General features: G+C 38.0%; 2 protein-coding genes across 3 annotated transcripts; both read left to right on the top strand.

The window, feature by feature from the left end:
* The first annotated feature begins 2,577 nt into the window (after nt 1-2,577).
* LOC148703664 (uncharacterized) lies at nt 2,578-9,095 on the top strand. Of its 2 annotated transcripts, none has more exons than XR_016400151.1 (4): nt 2,578-2,801; nt 3,399-3,752; nt 5,015-5,094; nt 6,066-6,663. XR_016400151.1 is itself a non-coding variant. In XM_088719680.2 (4 exons), exons 2-4 carry the CDS (start codon nt 3,567-3,569, stop codon nt 7,933-7,935), a joined length of 600 nt encoding a protein of 199 aa, XP_088575806.2. In that variant the 5' UTR covers nt 2,584-2,801; nt 3,399-3,566; the 3' UTR covers nt 7,936-9,095. The 2 variants fall into 2 exon arrangements, 1 of the variants encoding a protein (XP_088575806.2); XM_088719680.2 differs by lacking the exon at nt 6,066-6,663 and adding an exon at nt 7,602-9,095 and having other exon boundaries at nt 2,584-2,801.
* Nucleotides 9,096-18,984: 9,889 nt separating this feature from the next.
* LOC120105105 (putative histidine kinase 2) lies at nt 18,985-23,547 on the top strand. The gene is made up of 5 exons (XM_088719679.2): nt 18,985-19,533; nt 19,677-20,052; nt 20,435-21,015; nt 21,171-22,382; nt 23,179-23,547. The coding sequence occupies exons 1-5, from the start codon at nt 19,036-19,038 to the stop codon at nt 23,386-23,388; spliced, it is 2,877 nt and encodes a 958-aa protein (XP_088575805.2). The 5' UTR covers nt 18,985-19,035; the 3' UTR covers nt 23,389-23,547.
* Nucleotides 23,548-23,817: the final 270 nt, after the last annotated feature.

Genomic DNA, 23,817 nt, shown 5'->3' with positions numbered 1-23,817 from the left:
ACGTATCAGCTGCAGTGCTCACTAGATCGGTTACGACAGAGATTTCTTTGTTATCCTATCTTGCAGCCTTCGTGGGGCCTTACCCCTCTGTCACGGGCCCCACCTTAAGTCCGGCCTGACTGCTACGGCAAAAACTGGCCCATTACGCTGTCCAAACGAGACCAGCTCCGGTGTACCCAACGGACAACCGAACCCAGCTTCGCCGTGACTCCGCCCTCGTTTGGATGGGAACAAACGAGAAAAGCATGAGCTCTCCGGCGGCTAATTTAGCCACCAGAGGTGTCGACTTAAATAGGATGAGAAGTTTCCTTGGTAGCTTCCCATGGTAGCGAATGAACGCAAACCATTTTTGCACCCGTCGCATTAGTTTAATTAAAGTCTTTGGACTTTTCCCTGGCGGGAGAGGCCGATGGTGCCGCGAAGGGCCTGCATGAAAAAGACCATCGACGAAAACCATGGTACGTGGTCCTATTTTTTTCCTTTTGTGGCAGAGAATGGTCTCCTTTTCCTTTTATTCTTCATAACATGGTCCTATCCTCTCAGATATCACTTTTTTTGTTTGATACTCCATCCCTAGCTTGGAATGTCATGATTCAATCATTGTCACCAGCATCAACTTGGACCTAAGCATGGGCATGAGTTGGCTTGGAGTTCCGAGTTTACCACAACCATCACGAAACTAATACCTATTATTTATGCACACCGGATCAAAATTGATTAGATCTAAACATTTGTGTGCTTCCAACTTCATGTATCTAGACTAGTTTTAATATTCGATGCAATTTCTAAAATATTTTTCATAAGCTTCGACGTGGACCTAAGAATGGGCATGAGTTGGCCGAAGTTTTGAGTTTAACTGAACTATCACGAAACTAATAACTATTATTTATGCACACAAGATCAAAATTGATAAGATCTAAACATTTGTGTGATTGCAACTCCATGTATCTAGACTAGCTTTAATGTTCGATGAAATTTCTATTATATTTTTCACAAGCTTCAACTTGGACCTAGGAATGGGCATGAGTTGGCCGGAGTTCCGAGTTTAACTGAACCATCACGAAACTAATAACTATTATTTATGCACACAAGATCAAAATTGATAAGATCTAAACATTTGTGTGGTTGCAACTCCATGTATCTAGACTAGCTTTAATGTTCGATGCAATTTCTATTATATTTTTCACGAGCTTCAACTTGGACCTAGAGATGGGCATGAGTTGGCTGGAGTTTGAACTATCACGAAACTAATAACTATTATTTTTGTACACAGGAACAAAATTGATTAGATCTAAACATTTGCGTGCTTGCAACTCCATGTATCTAGCATGTTTGATGCAATTTCTGTTATATTTTTTATGGGATCCTTAATAATCATGCTGTGTTAGCATTTTTTTAACTTAATTATATGTTTTTTTTTTATTGGTCATATGCTTAAATCAAGGAATAAAAGAATATTTGTAGAAAATATATATTTTTATAGATCAAAGTAGGTTGAGATGGATGAACAAGTACAAAGTTCGCTATGATAGCCTATTGGTGGTTATCTAAGTAGGTACAAGACAAACTAGAGATATGTAAAAGTTGACCGGATTTAAATATAAAATAGTGAGTTGGTGGTCCACTCTTTAGAGCTATATTTTATTCACTTATTAATATAATTAAAAAAATAAAAATAACCTAATCAAACCACACGAGTGGAATGGATTATGAAGGGGTCAAATAAAATAACATACAAATCTCACACCAAAGTTTTTTTTTTTAATATATGAAATCCCACGCTAAAGTTAAGAGCACCCCCCCCCCCCCCCCCTCCCCCTCCAAATTTGATTTTTAAAGTTTTTTCTTTCCTTGTAAAAGTAGCCGTCTAAATATTTTTTAATCTTTTTTGATAAAAGCAAGTTTTAGATAATTTACCACACATATATATATTTAGAGAACCTATTTTTTAAAAAAATATAAACATACTTTTTTTTTTTTAAGTAACATCAAACATACTCCTAATATGACATTTCTCCATTGTATTTTTTATTGAGAGCTTACATATGACATAACATAGATTATCAGAATCAGCGCATTTACAATATTATAGTTTTATAAAAAGCTTTGTTTTCTCAAGAAAAGTTTCTAAACAAGCCGCAAATCATTAAAAAATGGAGTTGGTAATTTCAACCCACATTAAACTACAAAATCCCCTATGTGTCACATTTAAAACTGAATTTACGTCCTTACAAAGTAGATTCTCGATTAAATGCAGTAACACGACTATTTTAAGTAAGATTTTCAAGTTACACTTGCACAAAATGGTATGAAAATTAGGATATCATAAATAAAAAAAAACTTCCCAACTTTGAAGGGAGAGCTTCCTAAAGTCAGCGAGGCAAGCAGGCAGGCCGGAGTAAGAGAGAGATTGCATGGTCCCACGGCTCGTACTTTCAAAGAAGTGAAGAATTATGCGGGCGGCCGGTTGTTCTCGTACGGAATGGTATCATCGTCATTCTCCTAAACGTCGGGGGCAATCCAGAACCGGATCCGTATTTGTTTTATATACGGAACGATCCTCGGGTTTAAAGAGTTGCAGAGTCGTAGGCCGTTGGACGGAACTCGCCGGAAGCCAGCAGGCGAATCTTCGAATCTTCGAAAGAGTTCTCGTTCTTCTCTCCCTTCCTCCCGCCTCTTCGAAGTTTCCTCCCAAATCTTAAGGGCTTTGGAGTGGATTAAATATTCGAGCATTCTTTAAATCTTGGACTTGGAAGAGGATTTTTGTGCTCTGGTTTGAATTCTTGTTTGGAAGAATCCAGGTATTTTTTTTTGGGAGAGGAATGGGTTTGGAACTCAAGAATTGGAGAAGAGTTATGAAATTTTGGTATTTTATTAGTTTTTCTCCGCGTCTGATTAGTGAAGGATTTACGTCCGGCAATGACGTTTTTTACTGAGAATTCTCGAGAATGGACCCAATTTATTTATTCTTTGTTTGGTGGTCTGCTTATCTTCTTGTTCTTTTTTTGGCGGTGGGGTTGATATTTAGGTTTTTGCTCTGAAAAGGAGATAGAGAGAGAATAAAAAAGAAGAGGATAAAATCCTTTCGAGAATGAATGAAGGGTTCTGTTTGGGGTTTTCGAGATTTCTTTGGAGGATTTGAGGTTTCTTTCTGCGGTTTTCTACCCCTTTCTTCGTGAATTTCTAACGAAACAGGAATATGTTACTGGAAATCGTCTTGCATTAATAGAATTATCTTTATTTTATCTACGTTCTTGAGCTTTACGTAAGTTTTCAATGTATTATTTTTATCTCTAATATGTCGTGCTAAACTTGTTATTAGTTAAAAAGTGCTTTTTTTAAAAAAAAAAATGTTTCACAAAAGAGTGAACGTTGCCTGCTCTTCTTGTTCGTTGCAGGAATAAGCATTACATTAGGTTCTATTAAAGCTACGGGTTTGGAGGAGTTTTTTTCGTGGAATGCTGAATTCCACAACTTTTCACGATTCTGTTGGTGATTTGGGAGCTGCTGCGGTGTATGCGTAAAGATTTGTGCCTCTGGGTTGAGAGATTCATTACGGAGGTAAAATGGAGAAGTCTTTGTTGTCCATCCTGGTGGACACTCAGAGGGGTGGAGGGCAATCCATCCTTGCCACGATGAAGTTTGCTATTCTGCCAATTGCAAAGGTCTTCACTATCTGCTTTATGGGGTGTCTCATGGCCTCCAAGTATGTGAATATCCTTCCTGCCAATGGCCGTAAGCTTCTTAATGGGGTAAGCAGAATTAGTTTTTATTAATTGCTCGTTTGTTTTATTAGTTTTATGATAAAAGAAGATAGGGGTAAAACAAGTTCTTTCCTTTTCCACATTCTCTTTGCTTTGACATTTAAGTAATTTTTATATATGGTTGTTAGCAAATTTTGAAAGTTTTACATAGTTCGGATCTCACTTTTTGAAATTCCAGCAAAAACTGAATAATTTTTTTCTCAAAATATATTAATTGATTTCATCTACGTGCATGCATACACACAACACACAGAGACACAGCAGTTTTAATTTTAAAGAGGTCGATTTGTTATTTAAATATTATGGAATGGTACAAAACTGATTAAAAAGGAATTTAATGGGTCAAGGTGGAAAGAAAAACAGAGGGAGCAGTGGGTAAAGAAAGTTTGTCTTTTTATTCATTACCTGTGGCAGCACTACTACTTACTCTATGTTTGATTGTCGAGAAAGGTAAGTAGATAAAAATGGGTGGAAATGGGTTAAGTATGCCTAGAATCTAGATGGAGAAAATTATGTCCTCTTTCGTGCATATCCTTCCTACACTTTCTCAGCAACCTATCGTAGTCTTAAATTCTCTTGATCCATCAGTTGGCTTCCAAAGTTCGCTACTTAAAATAGTAGATTTTTGTATGGTATAAATTTTCCATGATGGGGACCTTCTTACGGATCTGGTACCTTCATCAAATGCAGGTGGGGTCCCCCAAAATATGTAATGTTTTGGTGTGATCTTACCGTCACTTGGAGTAGGGGCCATCTCACTGGGTATAGGGCAATTCTTGAAGAATAGTGCAATTTTTTTTTTATCAAACAGTATCATCCCATTAATTGGATAATGTATATAATTAGTAAGATGTATCCCAAGGGACTCGTTTAATTGAATGATAATGTGAATTTTAATTGTCTTTCCTTTTGCATGCTTGAAGAAAGTTATCATTATCCTTTTGTACATCTGAACTGCAGGATATTTTTGGAGGCCTTACAATAACTGCAAAGGAAATTTCTCACCTCTACATACCCATTTAGCAAGTCTGGTTAAAGCGTATGAGATCATTTTAGTGCTTTGATTTTCACAAATAGTGCCGGATTTATTGCAGGTGTTATTTTTCTGCTTCATAATTCATGCTGATTAGACTGTTGTTTTTGAGCAATTGGAAATAAAAAAAGGAATCATGTTAATTTGTCAATTACTTTTGATCTCTTTCCAAGTTCTCCAGTGGGGTTGTTAACAGCCTGTTTTGATATTTGTGCAGCTAGTCTTCTCTCTCCTCCTTCCTTGTCTAATATTTTCTCAACTTGGAAGAGCAATTACTCTAGAAAATTTGTTGGAGTGGTAAGAATGCTTCTTGACTTATTTTTGGTTAATATATTTAAGTTTGAAAAGCAAACTGTGATAGTATGTGATATTGTCCTTTAACATCTTTCTTGATTTGTTGGTGAAATATTAAGTTTCTTAGTAGGCCTTTTTATGGATCTTCTAATAACTGCGTGCATACACACGTGTGCTAGAGTAAGTGAGAGAGGATGATGCCAAATATCACAAATTTAGAAATATATCTCAATCTTAAGGTAGAATGGTAAGTCTTAAGCAGTCATTAGGTGGTCGGCTACATAGAGCACTGAATGCTTTATAACATTTCTAGAACCTTTTCTGCTCTTAAAATTGGTGTCATCCCAGTTTGAACTAGTGTGAAGTCATGGCGAAGGTAATTTAGGATATATAAAAGACCATTAGCAGGAATAAAAACCCATCCCTCCGTAGAAGCATGCTAGTATTTTTTTTTCCTTCTTTCCTGGGGGTGGAATTTTTGGGATGGGGAGGTTCAAGAGGGAAAGTTGATGTTAAGGAATTACTTTTGGACATAAAGCATTTGACATGACACGATGTTTCTAGGTATTTTCTTGTAAATTTTTGTTGTAACTTCTATTGGCCAAGAAATTATTTTCTAGCATTGAGGGCTTGTTCTTACTTTTCTGAGTTTCATCCCTTTCAATTTTCTGGACTTAGGTGTTTTCTCAGCCTACATAAAGTTATTTATAATCTTTGTATTGATGGTGAATGCTCCTTTTTTCTGTTCCTGCCTAATGCTCTGTTTTTTTTTTTTCAAAAATATGCAATGCCTAACATTGTAACAGCAGGTGATTTATAGATTTTATGATATTGTCATTTCTCCTCTTTTATTTGATGTGTTTCCAGTGATGGTGTTTTGGTATGATAAATTTGTAAAATAGCTTCTTTATTTTCGAATTGAAAATATAAATTATATACTAGCATGGAACTAACTAACAAAGTTGGAAATGCAGGTGGTATATTATTGTCAATGTCATTATGGCTACAATATCAGGATCCTTAATTGGTTTTATTGTCGCATGTATTGTTCGACCCCCATGTGAGATACGGGCTGAAGTCGGCAGCCCCAGCCGACTTCAGCCGCGTCTTCTTTTGGGAAGAGCCGGAACAGAGGATCGCGATTGCGATCCTCTCCGGCTCCTCCGGGGACAAACGAGGCAAGGGCGCCGCAGGGATCCCGCGGCACCCCCCCTCCGATCAATCCGCGGCCAATCCCGGCCGCGGATTTCGCTCGGCCGCCGCGATTCACGCGGCGGAGAGCCGATACAAAGGGGTGATAAAACCCCCCAAGCCCTCCTCCCTAGGGCACCTTCAAGCTCCTCCTCCTCCTCCCTCCTTCCCTCTTCCTCCTCTCCTTGGTGCATAAATTGGTGTCTCACTGTGTTTACAATGCACAAAAGAGGATATACTTCAATGCAAACATAATTACTAGAAGAAACCTTTTGTAATATCTCATGATAACTCATAATTAGTAGGGTCCACTACTGTGCTTTGGCTGTACACCAAAGATGATATTCAATGAAAATACTTGACAGACTAAGCTGGCCCAGTTTGTTCAGAACTTCTAGTTCTATCACCTGTATTTCAGTTGGGTTTCCAAATAAATATCATTAATATTTTCAAAACATGCTCCTCATTTGAATTAAACCTTGATCTCCTATCAAAATCTAAACTGCTCCTGCATCAAAATGTTATGCACTGCCTTTTATCAAACCTCCTTTTGTAATTCAGAGAAGGTCATCAATTTTACTTTCTAAGGCTTATGATCTGGAATGAGTTGTATAATGGTTGGCTAGTGTAATTCGCTCTGTTGAGGCCTTATTGCACCAACTTTTGCTTTTGAATCTCTATAGATTAGCTGTTATGCATTTTTCATAATAAAACTTTACTATGTGAATTTCATATGCATGTTTTGTTCCCAGTGCAATATAATAATGAAGTTTGATGCTTGCTTTTAGTGGTCCATTTCAAATATGTATTTTGAGAGCGAAAAGAAAAATGATCGAGTATCGTTGATTCTCGCATCTCAAGAGTTTTAGGTTTCTTGTGAAGAATGTTCTCATGGAGAACTTGAATTATATTTGTCTTGAATGATTTGCAGGAGGTCAATAATCGTTCTTATCACCATATGTACACCTCAGGCATTGAAATAATGAATATTTTTGGTATGCTGCTGATTTGTGAATATAAGCGTGTACTGGCCGAGAAAAACATCATTTGCATTAATTCATGTGCTACTCTGCCATTTTCCTGGATAAAAATGAAGGTGCATTTATTCTTTTGATCATATATCCATCATAATGACATTTGTTGTTATTAATATTACTACCATCATCCAGAGGAAGGGTAAACTCCACCTGGTTCATTGAGATAATGATCAAAAATCACCAAGATATCAGGAGCTGCAAGCATAATGCAGTTTACAATTTTGCCTTGTATTCATTTACAAAATAGATAATTTTTTTAATTTGAAGTTGGTGATATGGCAGGTTGGCGCAGTTGTTCTGTACACTTACGTGTTTCAGATGCTTGCTCCACCCCCCGGAGAAACCTTTGATAGCCTTGAAGAGGAGAAGCTCTGTGAGAAACGGGCTGAAGTCGGCAGCCCCAGCCGACTTCAGCCCCGTCTTCCTTCTTTGGAAAGCCAGAACAGAGGATCGCAAATGCGATCCTCTCCAGCTCCTCCGGGGGACCAAAGGGGCAAGGACGCCGCGAGTATTCCGCGGCCAAGTCACGGCCGCGGATCTCGCCCGACCGCCGCGATTTTCGCGGCGGAGGGCCGTTACGGTGGGGTTAATAAAACCCCACCCTTTCTTGCCCTAGAGCACCACCGAGCCCCCCTCTTCTTCCTCTCCTCCTTCTCCTCCCTCTTCTTCCTCTGCTCTTGCCTCCCAAGTGGCCGGCGTGCCGCCCGATCAACCACCACCACCACCCGAGCCTCCCCTGTTTCGAGACCTCCTTCCTCTTCGGAAAGCACCGCCGCCGCCGCCGCCGCTTGACACCGGATCGAGCTTCCCTTGGCCGAGACCCACCACCTCCGTCGACCGCCGGTGAGCATCCCTCCTCCTTGCCTTCGTTCTCATGCCAAATAACATGATGCTTCTTCCGTTTCGGCCCCAAACCGAGATCACCCTCGGCCTCTTCCTCCCTGTCAGCCACCGCAATGGCCGCCGACCGCCATGGCGGCCGGCTGACCGTCGACCGAGGGGTGGCCTCCGGCCACCCCGCCGCCCTCTTCCTCTTCCGCTATCCCTCTCGGTTTCCCTGCCGTGGGGGGCGGTTGGGGAAGAAGATAGCCAATGTGGGCCGAATTGGGCCAAGCTTGGCCCAGTTCACTGTGGGCCTAGCTTGGGCCCAGTTGGAACCTGAAAAAAAAAAAAAAAAAAGAGAAGAAGAAAACCTGAAACCAGCTCAGACCCGAAATCTAGAATCCAGTTCAGATTCGAAATCCGACCCAAAACCCAGTTCAACTCTGAACCCGAACCCGGAGCCCAAACCCGAACCCGAAACCCGAAACCCGAAACCTAGAATCCGAAATTTGAAATCCAGTTCTGACCCGAAATTCGAAATCCAAAATCCGAAACTTGAAACCCAGAACCCAAAATCCGAACCTGTTTGGCCAGTAAATGAAATTTTACAGTTAAGCCCTTGATAGTATATTATTGCACAAAAGAGCCTTCTGTAATTTAGGTTTGATCCCTCTAAGAAAGTTGTATTGCATAAAGGTCCTCAAATATATTATTAAGTCCATTCACTCAAGTTTTATTAAGTATTAGTCCCTGCAATGAATTTTATTGCATAAATGAACTAATTAGAAGCCAACCTTGGGGGCCCTATTTAGCTGGGTCTATGCGGGCCCATTGGGCCGTGTCCGATATGGGCCCTATCGGACCATGCCCATTATGGGCCAACTCTAGGACCTGTTGGATCGTACTCAGTAGTATTATTTCTGGATTTTGCTCAGCTCTGAAATTAACAAGGAATTAATTAAATTTAAACAGGTGAACCTGATCCGCCTATCTGAAGCAGGGGTTAGGCGAGAAGAGGTAAGTAACTTAATGCTTCAAAGGGCATTTTCGAAATTATTTGGTAAAATAATTATTAGTGGATTAATTTTGAAACATGTTTTGTAAAATGGGTCTGGCATGTTTAAATTTCATTTGAATATTTTGTTATATGCTCTGAAATCCGTAAAATATGATTAGACAATTTATGAAATTTATATTTGTATATATGCATTCTCAGCATGGCTATGATCTGTTCTGTTCTGGCCCCGCTAATGGGGATTATACGTTGGCCCTGTCGACTTGTAATCTGTGAGGAACCGGTTTCGACACTGTACCACCGGTGATTAGAATAGTGGTATTTGGACACCGTACCACCGGTGCTTAATAATAGTGGTGTTTGGCACCTTGTGCGACCCATGCCACTGGGTTACGTGGCCGTAGCCTATCATGTTGAGATTCTGATATCAGAGTTTTTGAAAAATGATAATAAGTTTTGAAAATAGTATAACGATGTTATTTATGACTTATTTCAGTTATTATCCTGTATTATGATTTGATATGCTCTGACCCCACTTTGGGGGTATTTTATTGCTTACTGGGCTAGTGTAGCTCATTATTTTATTTTTTTCTATTTTTCAGATCCAGAGGCTTGATCGCACGGGATTGGGGAGTGCGTTAGAATTTTCGATGATTTTTCAGTTATTGGCATTTTAGTTAGTTTAGTTTAGACATTTGAATTATGTCAGCAAATGCTATTTTAAAACTCTGTAAGACTGTTTTTGAACAATTTAAATAATTATGCTAGTTTTGAACATCTGTATTCGCTCCGATATGTTCCGATGCCTTGCACGCCTGCGCGGCCCGCCGTGCGGGCGTGCGGCGTCTGCCGCGCCCCGGGCTCGGGGCGTGACAAGCTCCCAATTGCGGCTCCTGTTATTGCTATTAATAATGCTGTACCTGAGCAAGTGCCGTTGCTAACTCAACAAAAGCCTGAGGCAATAATCTTAGAATCTTCAAAAAGAGGAAAAGTAAGAACATTTTGTGTTTCTTGTAGCTTCACAAATGAATGACCCAAAATCTTATACGTGCATGGGCACATGCTTATTTTATTTATGGTTTTTTTTTATTTTTAATTCTAAGTACTGTATCTTTTTGAGCAAGCTAGTCTTAAAAGAAACCCCATTTGAAAACATATCAAAGGAATATCATCCCTTAGTTGAACTAGGGAATTCAAACTTGTGCCTCTTAAGAGGTGGTTTATCATAGGGTTTTAGGTTCTTGATGTTGTCATCGTAGTGATTGATCTCTAAACAAAAAGTTTATATCCCCCTTAGATTACATGACAAATATTCTATCCATTCGACAACATGGCATAATTTGTGATGAAATATTGACCATGTGACATGGCTCTTAGTAAGGATGGATGAGTAGATCTGGACCATTTTATACGTAAATCCCAAATTAGATTTCAGACACAATGATTCCATTTATTTGTAACGAGCTCAAATCACAGCATATGCATAATAAGCTATTTGCATACTTTAGGTCAAGATCAATTAGCTAAATTAGGTTGGTTACCTAGTCAAACCTCATAAGTCTTGACAATTTGACATGAGTTCTAGAATGAATTTTTATTTATTTATGGTCATTTGGTTGATTCTAAACTTAAAGGTACCTGCTGATTAAACCCTGGTAAATAAAAACCCACATAAGGTCAAATGACTCAAATTGCAAGACATAATTTCATGGAAATTAAAGAGAAAGCTAAACTATGCATATTATAGCTGGACTTGTGAAGTCCAATTTTACTATTTTTAAATATTAATCCAGACAAGTCCATAAAGAAATCCTTTCCAATCCAACAAGAGAAAAGAATTACTTGTAATTCTAAATAAGAAGCTTTGCAAGCTAACAAGGAGCCGCATTCTTTTGTTAGCGGTCCAACGAGCCTCCATCTCTTCCTGCTCGTTCAACCTTACCATGGGTACCATCTCCAAAGCATTTGATGCTTCATTAAGAGGGATGCTATAAAGTACTCCTGCATGACCCTGGAATGGGGCCTGAAATCATGTTGCCTAATTCTTTAAACATCACTGGTGGTCCCAGCGATGGTGCAACTACTCCATCATGTTGGGCAGCTCATCAAGAAAGATGTATGGCTAAAGCATAATATTCATTGCCACAAGCTCATCAGGCACAAGGTTGCCTTGACAATAGTATCATTCAGGTTAGGAGAGTCTCTTATTGGTGGTCCCAGAGATCACTCTTTCCATCCAGTGATCGGGAGTAGAATTCCCCACTTGTGAAAACACAAAAAATCAGGGACCCATTGCCAAAGGTGACTTAGGTGTGAGTTATGCTAGGACGAAGCTGGCATTAGCATTCACTATGGAATCATGGGAAGGTAGGCTAGGGTGGACAAGGGCAATTCTGACTTCTGATTGTGCATTGAAATTTCTATGCTGGTTAGATCTACCATTTTCCTTTCCTATGTGAAGCAATCCCATTTGCTTGTGCATGGCATCATATCTATGTCATGATAATGTTGTAGAGTAGGTTCTGAGTTGATGGCAGATTCCAACCTCTAACGGAATACATCTCTGGAATAGCATTATCCAAGGATATGAAGAAGATGGGTTAGTAGCTTTAGTGGGGCCAATGTGGTTTTTGACTTTGTGATTATAGTCACCTTTGTTGAAAGCACTCACAATTGTCCCCTTTCATGGGTTTGTTGAAGATTTCACCAACTTGTGCATGGAAATGCATTGGTATTTTGTATGAAGATATGATACTGTTTACAAATATTAGGACCATTATCTAACTGTTTCTTAAAAAAATCATCTAACTGAAAAAACTTTTCGAAAAGAAATTGCTTATCATGACGTTAGCTTTCAATATAGTGAATCCAATATGGAGCCACCCTACTCCAGAGTTCTTGTTCTGCTATTTTACATTAGATTCATGATTAGAATGATATCATAGATGATGGTTTTTATGCAATTTTTTGAAAGAGACTTTCTATAATTATCCATAGTTCACAACTTTGTGCATTTGTTTTGTGAATTTGCGTTTTGAATAGAGTGATCTGTTTGGGCTGACAACATGAAATTGTGTTTAGAGTTAGACCAATGTAATTTTTTCTTGGATATCATTTCTAAAAGTTCTCTCCTTTAGAACTAACTTGTCAGTATCTTTATTAGAGTATCAAGCAGATTGAGGTTCAAACTTCAATGTTATATTCCATTCATTCTAATTTTTTGGCTTTCTGTAGGATAGCGTTTCTTGGTTAACCCTATTCAAGTGAAATGGTCAATTGTTAGATTACAGAGCATTCACTTCACCAAGGGAAATAAATATTAGAGAGAGTTTATGATGTGAATATATCTATATATTTATGATATCATACAAAGAAGTTTATTAACATAAATGTATGTTGTAACTTGCATGCTGACTACTAACTGTCACACTTGTAAGGATATTTTCTTGCACCTGATATTATCTTGCTATATTTGGACATTCTGCTGTAACTATCTCATTCAGGGGGAAGGGGGATTTTGTCCTAGCAAACTAAATTAAGTGTTCAAAACAAGTAATTTTCAGTTATACGTGTCCCCTTGCAGATTAGATATGGTCAGTTTTGACCAAAACAGTAGGTTACAGGTTTGTCTGGTTTCAGAGCAACCAGTCAAAATAGACCCAAGTCATTAACTCTATTAAACAACATATTTCAACTGCTATAGTTTACAATATTTTCAATCTAAATGCTTTTTGGACATGCTTTGCAGCAGCAATTTAAAGCTTACATCATCCAACCCTGTCATACTGGAAAATAAAGATAAAGTGCTTTTGTTGTCCAATGACAATATAAATAGCTGCAGCTCCAAACTTTGCAACTCGAATTTTGGGCTACAATTTTGGGTTACAATTCGGGATTTATATTTTAATAACCTAGGCATAGATAAGAAATTTCTTCTTTTAGCAACCGCAAACAATAAGGTGTTAAAACAGCCAAATAGTTGTTATGGCTGACAAAAGCGCAATCACATGTACAGAGTGTCAATAGTAATCTGCTAAAATTGAAAATTGATTAATTTAACATGATCGATCTAGATAGCACATGGTTCCTAAATTGTATGTATTTTTTAGCATTTAGGATTGCATACATGCTAATCGGCAGGAAAGTTGCCCCTGAAAAATTGTTGGTACATTGTTTCTAAAGCCCTATTTGGACACTGGAGCATCGTATCCAGCAATAAGAGATGCTTATATCCAAACATTTAGGAGTTTGAGGAGAACAAACCAAAAGAAAAAGGAGTGCTTAACCAAAACAGATTTGATTCAGAGTAGTCTGAATAAGAAATAACACTTTTTAAAAGGAGTGCAGTATCCTAGTTTTCTAGGGATTACTGGATCGATTACTTCCCGGACTGCTGGAGATTTTTCTCCTCCTACGCTGTCCCTCCCATCACTCTCAGCTATCTTTGTTTTATTAAACACCATCTGTTCATTTTCTGAGAAGTTTGTAATGAAATAGTTGCAAATCTGGCTATTCTTTCAAGAAACATTTTTTATTTGACAGATTTATCTCCTGATGATTGCAATTACTACAATCCTTTTTTCTACTAGATTTGTGTTTTTTCTTTTTTGGGTGATTTAACAACTGAAACCCCTGATGCAGATAATCAGCCGGCTGCACTATCTTGTTGAAAAATTGAAGCTAAAACAGATTTTTCAGCCTCCTATAACTGCTTCTGTAAGTAATCTGTTCAAATATAAATTATGGTAGATATTTTCAGTATCTGTACGGTCAAATCTCCACTTTATTCAACAATCCTTTAATACTTTGGATGAAATTCCAGTCATACTCTACTATTCTTAAATAAAGCCTTCTCGACTTAGAGTTCTATTCCACAGAGAAGTAGCTGTTGACAAGAACTGGAAAAGGCTTTAAATGATATCATACAGGGATTGGGACATCTGCAGTTTTCCTCATTTCTTATGGTTGATTTGTTTTCTTAAAAGAAAAAATCTGATTCTTGTGAAGCTTGTCATTTACTATTAAAATTCGTTATGCTTAAGGATTTGCTTTTTTTGAGTTTGACTGATATAACTTCTGTTTTATCATTATTAATTTGTACAATTGATCTTGCAACAGAAAAATGGGCAATTGTTATTGGAACTGTACCTTTCCTAAAGAAATTGATCCTTACAGACGATGCTCCATTTTTCTTTTTCACTGACAGCTGTCTCATTCTCGGGTATGATGTCCTCTTGTTCATTTTTATCATAACACTTTAGCTGTTTATGTAGTATAAATAATATTCCTTATCTAATGGAAATAGAGTTTGCAGTCTTGACGGTGGCTAGCAGACGTGATTGATCTAAGTTACAAAATTAAAACTTTTCTTTTCCCCTTCGACAAGCCTGCTGAAAAGTAATCCACCAGATAAATACTTGTCTATCACGAGATTAGAAAATATAGTTGACTGTCAATGAGGTAGGGCCATTGATTTAACCTTGGTGAAAGGTCAAATCACAAAGAAAGAATACTGTTCATTAGACTTTCCCTCTTTGATGCATAAAGTAAAATGTAGTTTGTTGCATTTACTTAAAACTAGGTCCATAAGATAGAGTTGAAGTTGCAAATAAATTCCCCCCAAAAAGAAATGGGATCGCAAATGAGGTAGTATAGCAGAGAAATGGGAAGGCTTGGATAAGATATGGCGAAGGTATTGAGTCTAACCAGTGAGCTGAAACTTGTAGTATACATAGGACCACTGATAAGATTTTCAGTTTAACTAATGAACAGTAGGCTTGATGTTGGTGTCAAGGCAGGTCTGTGGGATAGAATATGTTCGATAGTTATTTACCCTAATAATTAGCACTATCCGTTGACTCTTAATCTGATACTTTTCTTTTTGGTACAAATCTAATGGTACCTCTGTATTAGAACAAAATTCTTTAGTCCAAGATGCCTATTGATTCAATTGGTGAAGTAAAGGTTCGCCAAACCGATATACTGGGGTCGTACTGATCGGTTTGGTATGATACTGGTATTGTATCGTACCGACCTAACGTGCACTGGACCTAAGGGGTCGAAGAGGGAGAAGGGGGAGAGGGAGACGTAGAAAGGAGAAAGAGAGGGGAGGGATGGGGACAAAGCCGCCTTGGTCATCGTTCTCTTCTAGAGAAAGAGACTAAGAAGGGAGGACGAGCTGCCATTATGTCCCAAGTCCTATAAGATGATTTCTCCAGTGATAAAAATTATTCGGATTTGGGTTTTAATCATGTTTTTGTTATTGGTAGAGAGAATTTGCGCTCTCCTTGCTTTCTTTCAATTATGCTCTCTCTTATATGGGCCCCACTCTATTACCAAAAATTCTATACTTTTCAGGCGGTTACACTCCTTGGGAGCCCAGGTTTTCTCATTATATATAGTGATCAATATCAAGATATATCACGAATATATTGGCTGAGATGAAAGTTGGAAGGTGGAGAAATTTTAAAAAGAAACAAGATAATTGTAGATCCTAGCATTAGATGGAAACCAAAAATTGATATTTCAATCATTGGACATTTATTTTTTTTATATATTTTTGTCAAAGTTAATTTAAGATACTAAAAAGAATATGATTGAAAAATTTTGATCGACTTTTATTAAAAATATATTAGTGAATGTTCTAAGATATACTTGTTTATACTGACCTAGATAATAAAAAATGATAATTTTAGATATATTAGATTGATAAGCACGAGGACCAATATTCTAGATATATCATATTTATAAGTGCATGATATCAATATAAGATATAATCCCCTCTCTTCAATTCTAAGATAAAAAACTTCGATATGAGAATTCTAAAATAGATATTTGAAAATTTTGAATATTTTTTATTTTCTTATATTAGCCATCCACAAGTTAAGGAACTCGGTAATGAGAAGCTAAATATAAGTCGTTAGATGCAAAGTTCTCTCTCTAGCCAACTAGTCAACACTTCTACTTTTTTGTAATTGTCGTAAATGCGCACAAGCTAGCATTATGATGGATATCATACGAAAGAGTTGAAACCTGCAGCATTATTATACTGCATTTAGTGCACAAGCATGCATGATTTTTATTGCACCCCCATTGATAGATAATTATCGCACATTTATGAAGGTATATATTATAGAACTAACATAGAATCCAAACATGTGAATTTTGTTTAAGCTATAATAAAAAGAAATACTGCATCCTTTCCATGAAAAATTAATATTCTCAATATGGCATATGATGGGAACGTAGAATTGATTAGCGATTAGTTCATGTGCGAAAATATAGGCATGGAGGGGTCATTGCATCTTAATGAGGTGCTTATTTACCGCAAAACACGGCATGTTGCCCAATTGCGAGGTTGAAGACATGCATATTTGATGCAAGAGTAGAAGGGCAAGCTTATTTATTGAAGCTTTCATCATCATACAACAAACACAAACACAAAAAAATTCAATTCGTGACGCACTTGTCTCTCCTAAGTACTTAGTTTTCATTACAAATCACTAAGTCCTCATCAGACATTGAATCCTAGAGATTGACCATCAATTGATGTCAAGATCATTTGGGAGGAGTATTGCGCATCCTCCTTGTCTCCTCAAGTTTTTTTTAATAAAAAAATCTAATTCAAACACATAGAAGCATCAGCATGGAATGATGAGTTGTATTTTCCCACCAAATTAATTTTTAATTCTTCCAGGTACACAAAGTGAGGGAAGCAAAATTATGCACATTTCAAAATAATTAAGCTGGATCATGCTATTTTCTAAAGCCAACATCAAAATTTGAGAAACAAGCACCTAGACGCAAGAGCAAAAACAGAAAGCATACAGAATTTAAGACTGGTAAGATATGAAATGATTTGCACAGCAAGATCCAACCTACAAACTTGCCATGTGTCATAAAACATTTCAAATGAAGAACTAATATAGTTATTATAATTTAAATTGACTGAATCATATCAATGACTCCTTACCTCTGATGTGCAGAGAGAAACCATCGCCCTTGGACTTCGCATCATCCAATCATGCATGAAGGAGAGCATATGCGCCTTCAAAATCTCTTAGGCTCGGAAGACCCGGCGAGACCGTACCGGCGAAGCCGCTCAGTTCGGCTCAGCCAGCAAGTAGCGCGTTCTCGGGCATTTCACCGAACACGCTCCGCGCGTCGCGGAGGCCGCCGCCGTGCCCCGGCCGGCGCCGATCGGAGGTGGGAAGGCGCGAAAGGATAGCTTTCGATAAGCCCAAAACAACGGTGGAGGCCGCGCGGCGCGTCCGTTAGTTTCGGGGGCCGCTCGAAGATTCCAACCGAACCGGTGGAGGCCGCGCGGCGCATCCGTTAGTTTCGGGGGCCGCTCGAAGATTCCAACCGAATCGGTGGGGGCCCACGGTTTGGGGGGCTCGGGCTCCATGTCGCGTGGCAGCGTCTCAGAGTCAAGCATGAATAGAAATATTTTTGCTGCCGGTCTTCACGAGTCAAGGGGAAAATTAAACGGGAGTCCAAGGACCGACTTCTTGCTATGCGCTAGGGTTAAACGATTTCATGCTCATTGCTTAGGGTTTTGCTTCTGTATCCTATTTAATTTACATATTTAAGAAGGTGAATATCGTTTTTGGCCTTATCGCTGTTGTTACCTAAAAAAAGAAAATCTGGGAAGATTCTCACTTTGAGTTGTTTTTGGTGATCAATTTTATATAAAGCATTTATACATTTCCAAAACAAGCAGGAAGGGAAAAAAATAAGAGGTGCATGAAAAAAAAAAAGAGCAGAGAGAGAAGATTTCAAGAAGAGGTAATGCATCCATAATCCTTCGCTCTTAAGGAAGAGAGTTAAAACTCTTTATCTTCTTTGCTGCGTATCTAGTTTTCTTTCAGCGTTATCCTCTTACTCTTCTTCTTCTTGATCTTTTTGACATGCAGGCAAGAATGAGTGCGAAAATGAACGCTTTTCTTCATTACTGGATCATATTCCCTCTGGTAATCCTTCTCTTTCGATTTTTCTATATCGTTTTCTTCGTTGTTTTCTTTTGATCGCTTCTCGTTCTTCATCATTCTTTCTCTCTTTATCGTGTTTCTTTTTTGTTTTCTTTTTTTTTTCATGTCATTCTCTTTTTCATGAATATCATTTTCTTCATTGTTTTTTAATCCCTTCTTTTTGTTCATCATTCTTTTTTCCCATCTCTCTTCTTTATTATTTTTCCTTTTTTTTTCATGAGATACTCTTAGGAGAGGGTTCCGGATAGGATTAGTTGGCCATGTGGTTGCATTCCCTATACTGTCTTATTCCATTAATCTATGCTTATAAAAATAACCTTCGTCCTTGTTGGATTGGAAGATGGAATAAGGTGAAAATGGAATTAGATGCTACTGTGATCATTAACACATGCAGGTTCTAGTGGCACTGGGCGTCAGTGCGATCTCGGTGATGGTACTCATGACCCAGCAAATTAAGCCCGCCATGCGGGATGATCCTTATGATCCTGTCAAGTTGTTGCTGGCGCACGTTCATGACCGTGCGGATCTCCTGATGCAGGCGAATGCCACTGTATTTCATGTCACCAGGGTGCTAAGCTCCATTGGAGACTTGTCCGCATTCTCCAACATCGCAGACAAGGTAGATATTAGAGTGCAATATGCCATTAGCAGAGTAGGTTGGTACTGAATTGATGTTTTCGATTTGCAGGTGGCGCCAAATTTGTTCCTGGCATTTGCAACAATGCCATGGATATCACAGATATCTTATGTTGGTATACATGGTGGAATGCTTCTCTCCTATTACAATGATGAGAACCAGGCGCGCACGATGTTTTCGAATATTTCAGATTCTTCTAATTATTCTGCTGCACATAAATGGTACAGCCAATCAGTAGATCGAGATACTGGGATGGTGTATGGAGATGTGATTCCTTGCTCTCCACAACAAATTGGTTCCCAATGGTTTCAAGATGCATTAAATGGTAAGAGCAGGTATGCTTCATGGGGAGTTGGCTGGAACAAAGCTAGGGATCAGATGCTCTTTTTCACTGCTCCAGTGGCCAGATCAGGAGTTATTTCCATCGGAATTGCCATGAAAGATCTCGTTGATAATATTTTTCGTGTCAACCTTTGGGGCGGGCACTTGTATGTAGCTACAGAAGATGGGCATGTCATAGCAGAGACTGGACCACCGCATACTCGCTATGTGCTTGGTAATAATACAGTTTCAATCCATGTAATGGATAAGAGTGATACCTTACCACTTGAAAAAAATGATAATTTTTCATGCCAGCTTGATAACCCTGAAGGTACAGGCAGTGATCCATCTCATACTAACTATTTGAGCATTTGGGGCAAGAGATACAATTTTGGTTGTGCTCATCTTGATGTTTCTGGAATCAGAATGGTAATGCATTGGATATTGGTCCTGGAATTAAAGCTTTTTGATGCTTTCTTCTTATGAAATGATGTCATTTTCAGTTCAGTCCTTTCCATTAATAGTTATGCCTTGCCTTGCTCTAAATTGATCGAATTTTGGTTATTTACTAGGTATATGTAATTGCTTTTCCCTGTAAGGAAGTAATTCCCCTCGTTCATAAGATGAAGATAGTTGTTGTCTCACTGCTGTCACTTATGATTCTCGGTGTGATTGTCGGAAGTTCCATCATGCTGCAACTGTTGAGGAGATCACGAATACAGGAGGCATTTCTATATGCGAGCCTCATCAAGCAAAAGGAGGCGATTCAACAGGCAGAGCGGAAGAGTATGAATAAGAGCTTGGCATTTGCTAGTGCCAGCCATGACGTGCGTACTTCTCTCGCAGGCATCACTGGCTTAGTAGAACTTTGTCGTCTTGATGCCACCCCAAATTCCAAATTGGATAGGCACTTGGAGCAGATGAGTACTTGTGCATCACAACTTCTAGGTATATAGTTTCCTTATCTGGTTCTTCATGATAAGACACGCATATTTAATACAGAACCACTTTCAACATCATACAAATGTACATACATATAATTCTAAATGCATGTATAGAAATCATTTTTGTTTTCCCTCAAAAAAAAAAGAAAACATTTATGTTTGCTCATAGTCCATTGTTAATTTCTTTCATGCTTGATCTTGGAAAACTTTGTTAGCTTCCTCTTCAAATCAAAATTTTCTATCGATACCCAACTGATTCAAGCTTAAAGGGTTGTGCTGATGGAGTTCATGTTGTTAGTAATTTATCATGTTACTCTAGTAATATTCAGAAAGAAAATATTCTACAGACAAATAACTGATTTCTTTTGATGAAACCTTTTTGACAGGGATAGTAAATTCAGTTCTCGATACAAGTAAAGTAGAAGCAGGAAAGATGCAACTAGAAGAGGTTGAATTTGATATGGCTCAAGTGCTTGAGGAGTCAGCAGACATATTCCATGTTGTCGCTCTTAAGAAAGGCCTAGAGGTGATTTGGGATCCTTGTGATTGCTCAGTTCTTAGATGTTCAAATGTCAAAGGAGATTGTCGACGGCTTAAACAGATTCTCGATAACCTACTTGGCAATGCAGTGAAGTTCACATCCGAGGGACACGTGGTTGTGCGTGCTTGGGCTAAGAAGCCTAGCTTAGAAAATTTTAAACTTTCTTCGAACCATGAGTTCCACTTTCCTAGCATATTAAGCCATCTGACAAGGTGCCTTTGGAAGAATGAAACTAATATGGAAATTCTTAATCCTGTTCAGCATGGCCCAGATTCTGTTGAATTTATTTTTGAGGTAGAGGACACTGGTAAGGGAATACCCAAGGAAAAGAGAGCTTCTGTCTTTAAGAACTATGTGCAAGTCAAAGAAACAACTACTGGAGGACATGAGGGCACTGGTTTGGGACTTGGAATAGTTCAATCCTTTGTAAGTAAAAATTACATCTGTTACTTCTTTGTAACGTATATTCAAGTTTTTTCCTATGTTTTTTGCCTACAAATTTGTTGCAAATTTTCTATGCTTTACCTTGATTATATCTCTGTTCGTTGAATTGATATCCTACTTTCGTTTACTATTATTAGGTGCGACTGATGGGTGGTGAGATTAGTATTAAGGAGAAAGATCCTGGTGAAAGAGGAACATGTTTTAGGTTTAACATTTTTCTCAAGTCAAGTGATGCATCTTTGGATGGTGAAGAGAATACCAATTCTCAGTTGTATCCAAGAAATACATCTGTTGCTAGTACTCAACTTGCTGGGAAAAATGTGACTGCCCAATCAAAAATTCGTGCCATGACATTCAAAAGAGGTCTTCAAATGGAAGGAATTCACTCTCTACTTTTGATTCAAGGTGAAACAAAAGAAATTATGCAAAGATGGATGGAAAGCCTTGGAGTAAAGGTATGGGCAATCGACCACCACAAGCTTCTTTATCCTTCACTCGAAAAGATCAAGAATAGTCTTTGTGCCTCTGCAAAGCCCGATTCAGTGTCACGTAGCAATTCCTTGTCCAGAACCACATCTCTCAATTATAACAAAGAAAATGAGGGGTGTTCTAGCTCTGTAGATGTGGCTGATCAAACTTTGCCTCTTACCACTAAGGAACGTCTGAAGAAGCTAAGTTTTAGTGGTTTGCCAACTTACATTTTGATTGTCATTGATTTGAGCAGTGGAAATATGTCAGAAATATGCTCGATTTTGAAGAATTTTACTAGCAGCATTCATAATATCCAGTGCAAGATTGTTTGGTTGGCCAGTTTCAATACTCCGGCCGCTGATTTAAGTAGTTCTAATCAGGAGAAATGTGATCTTGTTTTGCAAAAACCATTACATGGTTCTCGTTTATATGCACTCCTGAAACTTTTACAAGAGTTCGGAGGAACAAATGTAGATGATCCACAAGGAATACAGATTATGAATACAATGCAAGAACGACAACAATCTATCGAGCTTGGTTCTTCTATGGATGATAAAACTTTATTGTCCAATTCTTTTGCTTCGCAATCAAGCCAACATACTAACAAAACATCTGGATCGAGATACAGTATGGATGATGACACACCCTTAAGTGGCATGAACATCTTACTTGCGGAGGATATGCCCATTTTATCTAAGGTTGCTAAACACACACTTTCAAGACTTGGTGCAACTGTTGAACATGCTGAAAATGGGCGGGATGCTGTGGACTTGGTTACAAAGGCTTTGCGAGGAACATCTGATAAGCACAATGGAACTGCCCAACCACAAGGAGATTTAAAGCCTTTACCTTATGATATTATTCTAATGGATTGTGAGGTAAGAAAAAAATTTAGCAATTATGTATTTATACTAGTAATAATCATTGTCGTCCAAAAGGAAGGTAACTACTTGGATTTGAAATTCTATAAAGAACTCCAAGTTAAAATAAGGATCTAAGTGGCTGACTTTGAATGACAAAACTTTTTGATTGTATTGGTCAACTGGGCTCGAGTCCAATGTTGATACCCCTTTCCGAAGGGCTTGATCCTAGGCTAGGTCTAGGATTTAAACCTTGGTGGTAACACATTACCACTCCATTGCTCAAATAAATAAAATTGTTTTAGTATATTGAGTAGCAGCATATGAAATCATCGTTAGAGTAACCGAATATCAATACATAAGTGCTCATATGGATCTATTTATTGATTTTCAGATAGAAAGTACATTAAATTCCACCTGTTATGGTAAGTCTTTCTGAAAATAAAATAGCAAAGTTTGTGATGATTTTTGTCCCTTCAGTTTTTTTTCTTAATGTTTATAGTTCTTATCTGCTAGAATGCACACACATGCATATATAACATATTATAATGTTTTGCACTAAATACCATGTTAAGCATCGACTTGTATTTCTGTTTTATGTTATCTTATTTTTGTTATTATGTCTATTGATGTATTTTATGCTTGCAAGCCATTTAAAAATGCTATTACTACTTACCTTGCACATAAGCATCTCATCGTGCATTGTACTCTCTTATTTCATATAAAATGGATGATGGTTATGTTGCAGTACCTTCACAATAATTGTCTTATTTAACTAAATCAGTTTTCTGATATCTTATTCTTTTTCTCTCAGATGCCTATTATGAATGGTTATGAAGCAACAAGAAAAATAAGGGAAGAGGAAAAATATTATGGTTTCTACATCCCAATAATTGCTTTGACTGCTCATGCGACACCTGAGGAAGAAAGGAAATCAATTTCCGCTGGAATGGATTTCCATTTGACAAAGCCACTAAAAAGTAATGAGCTATTGGAAACTATCAATAATGCTTATCAAAACTAAAACAAATGAATCGACTATATTGCTATACAATTTGAACTGTCGTTTCTTTTCTATTATGTCTTTGTTTGTACTATAGATCAGACAAATATTGTAAGTTTTTCTATTATTACATTCTCCTTGTTTGCTTAAATTGGTTGTTCTATGACTACTGTGTTTACTTAATTATAACACTTCATGGGCATGGCATTGTATCTGGTTTTGTGTGCGTGTGATGTGCAAAGGGAGCATTCATCTACAAATACAAACTTCGGTGACTTTCAATAGAAGAACAATAAGCATGAAGTGGCTCTAAATATCAGTATCACTTCATTCTATCTACTGTGCTAGACTCTTATTGAGATGGCTGTCCAGTTTGTGATTCTGCATCTGATGGAGGGCCTGCTAGTTCTCTGAGGCTTCCGGACAAACTTTCTCCTGCATCCAACAAAC

The sequence above is a fragment of the Phoenix dactylifera genome, chromosome 4, assembly GCF_051530095.1.
Source record: "Phoenix dactylifera cultivar Ajwa chromosome 4, Ajwa_hap1_PhDact_Kaust_v1.1, whole genome shotgun sequence".
Lineage (NCBI taxonomy): Eukaryota > Viridiplantae > Streptophyta > Magnoliopsida > Arecales > Arecaceae > Phoenix > Phoenix dactylifera.
This window is presented reverse-complemented; position numbering and strand designations above follow the sequence as displayed.

Excerpts from the sequence above, each read along its gene's own strand:
- LOC148703664 (XM_088719680.2), top strand. The coding sequence starts at position 3,567 with ATGGAGAAGTCTTTGTTGTCCATCCTGGTGGACACTCAGAGGGGTGGA. Across the intron at positions 3,753-5,014 it reads GCCGTAAGCTTCTTAATGGG|CTAGTCTTCTCTCTCCTCCT; the intron begins GTAAGCAGAATT and ends ATATTTGTGCAG. Across the intron at positions 5,095-7,601 it reads CTAGAAAATTTGTTGGAGTG|GTTGGCGCAGTTGTTCTGTA; the intron begins GTAAGAATGCTT and ends GTGATATGGCAG.
- LOC120105105 (XM_088719679.2), top strand. The coding sequence starts at position 19,036 with ATGGTGTATGGAGATGTGATTCCTTGCTCTCCACAACAAATTGGTTCC. Across the intron at positions 19,534-19,676 it reads ATGTTTCTGGAATCAGAATG|GTATATGTAATTGCTTTTCC; the intron begins GTAATGCATTGG and ends GTTATTTACTAG. Across the intron at positions 20,053-20,434 it reads TTGTGCATCACAACTTCTAG|GGATAGTAAATTCAGTTCTC; the intron begins GTATATAGTTTC and ends CCTTTTTGACAG.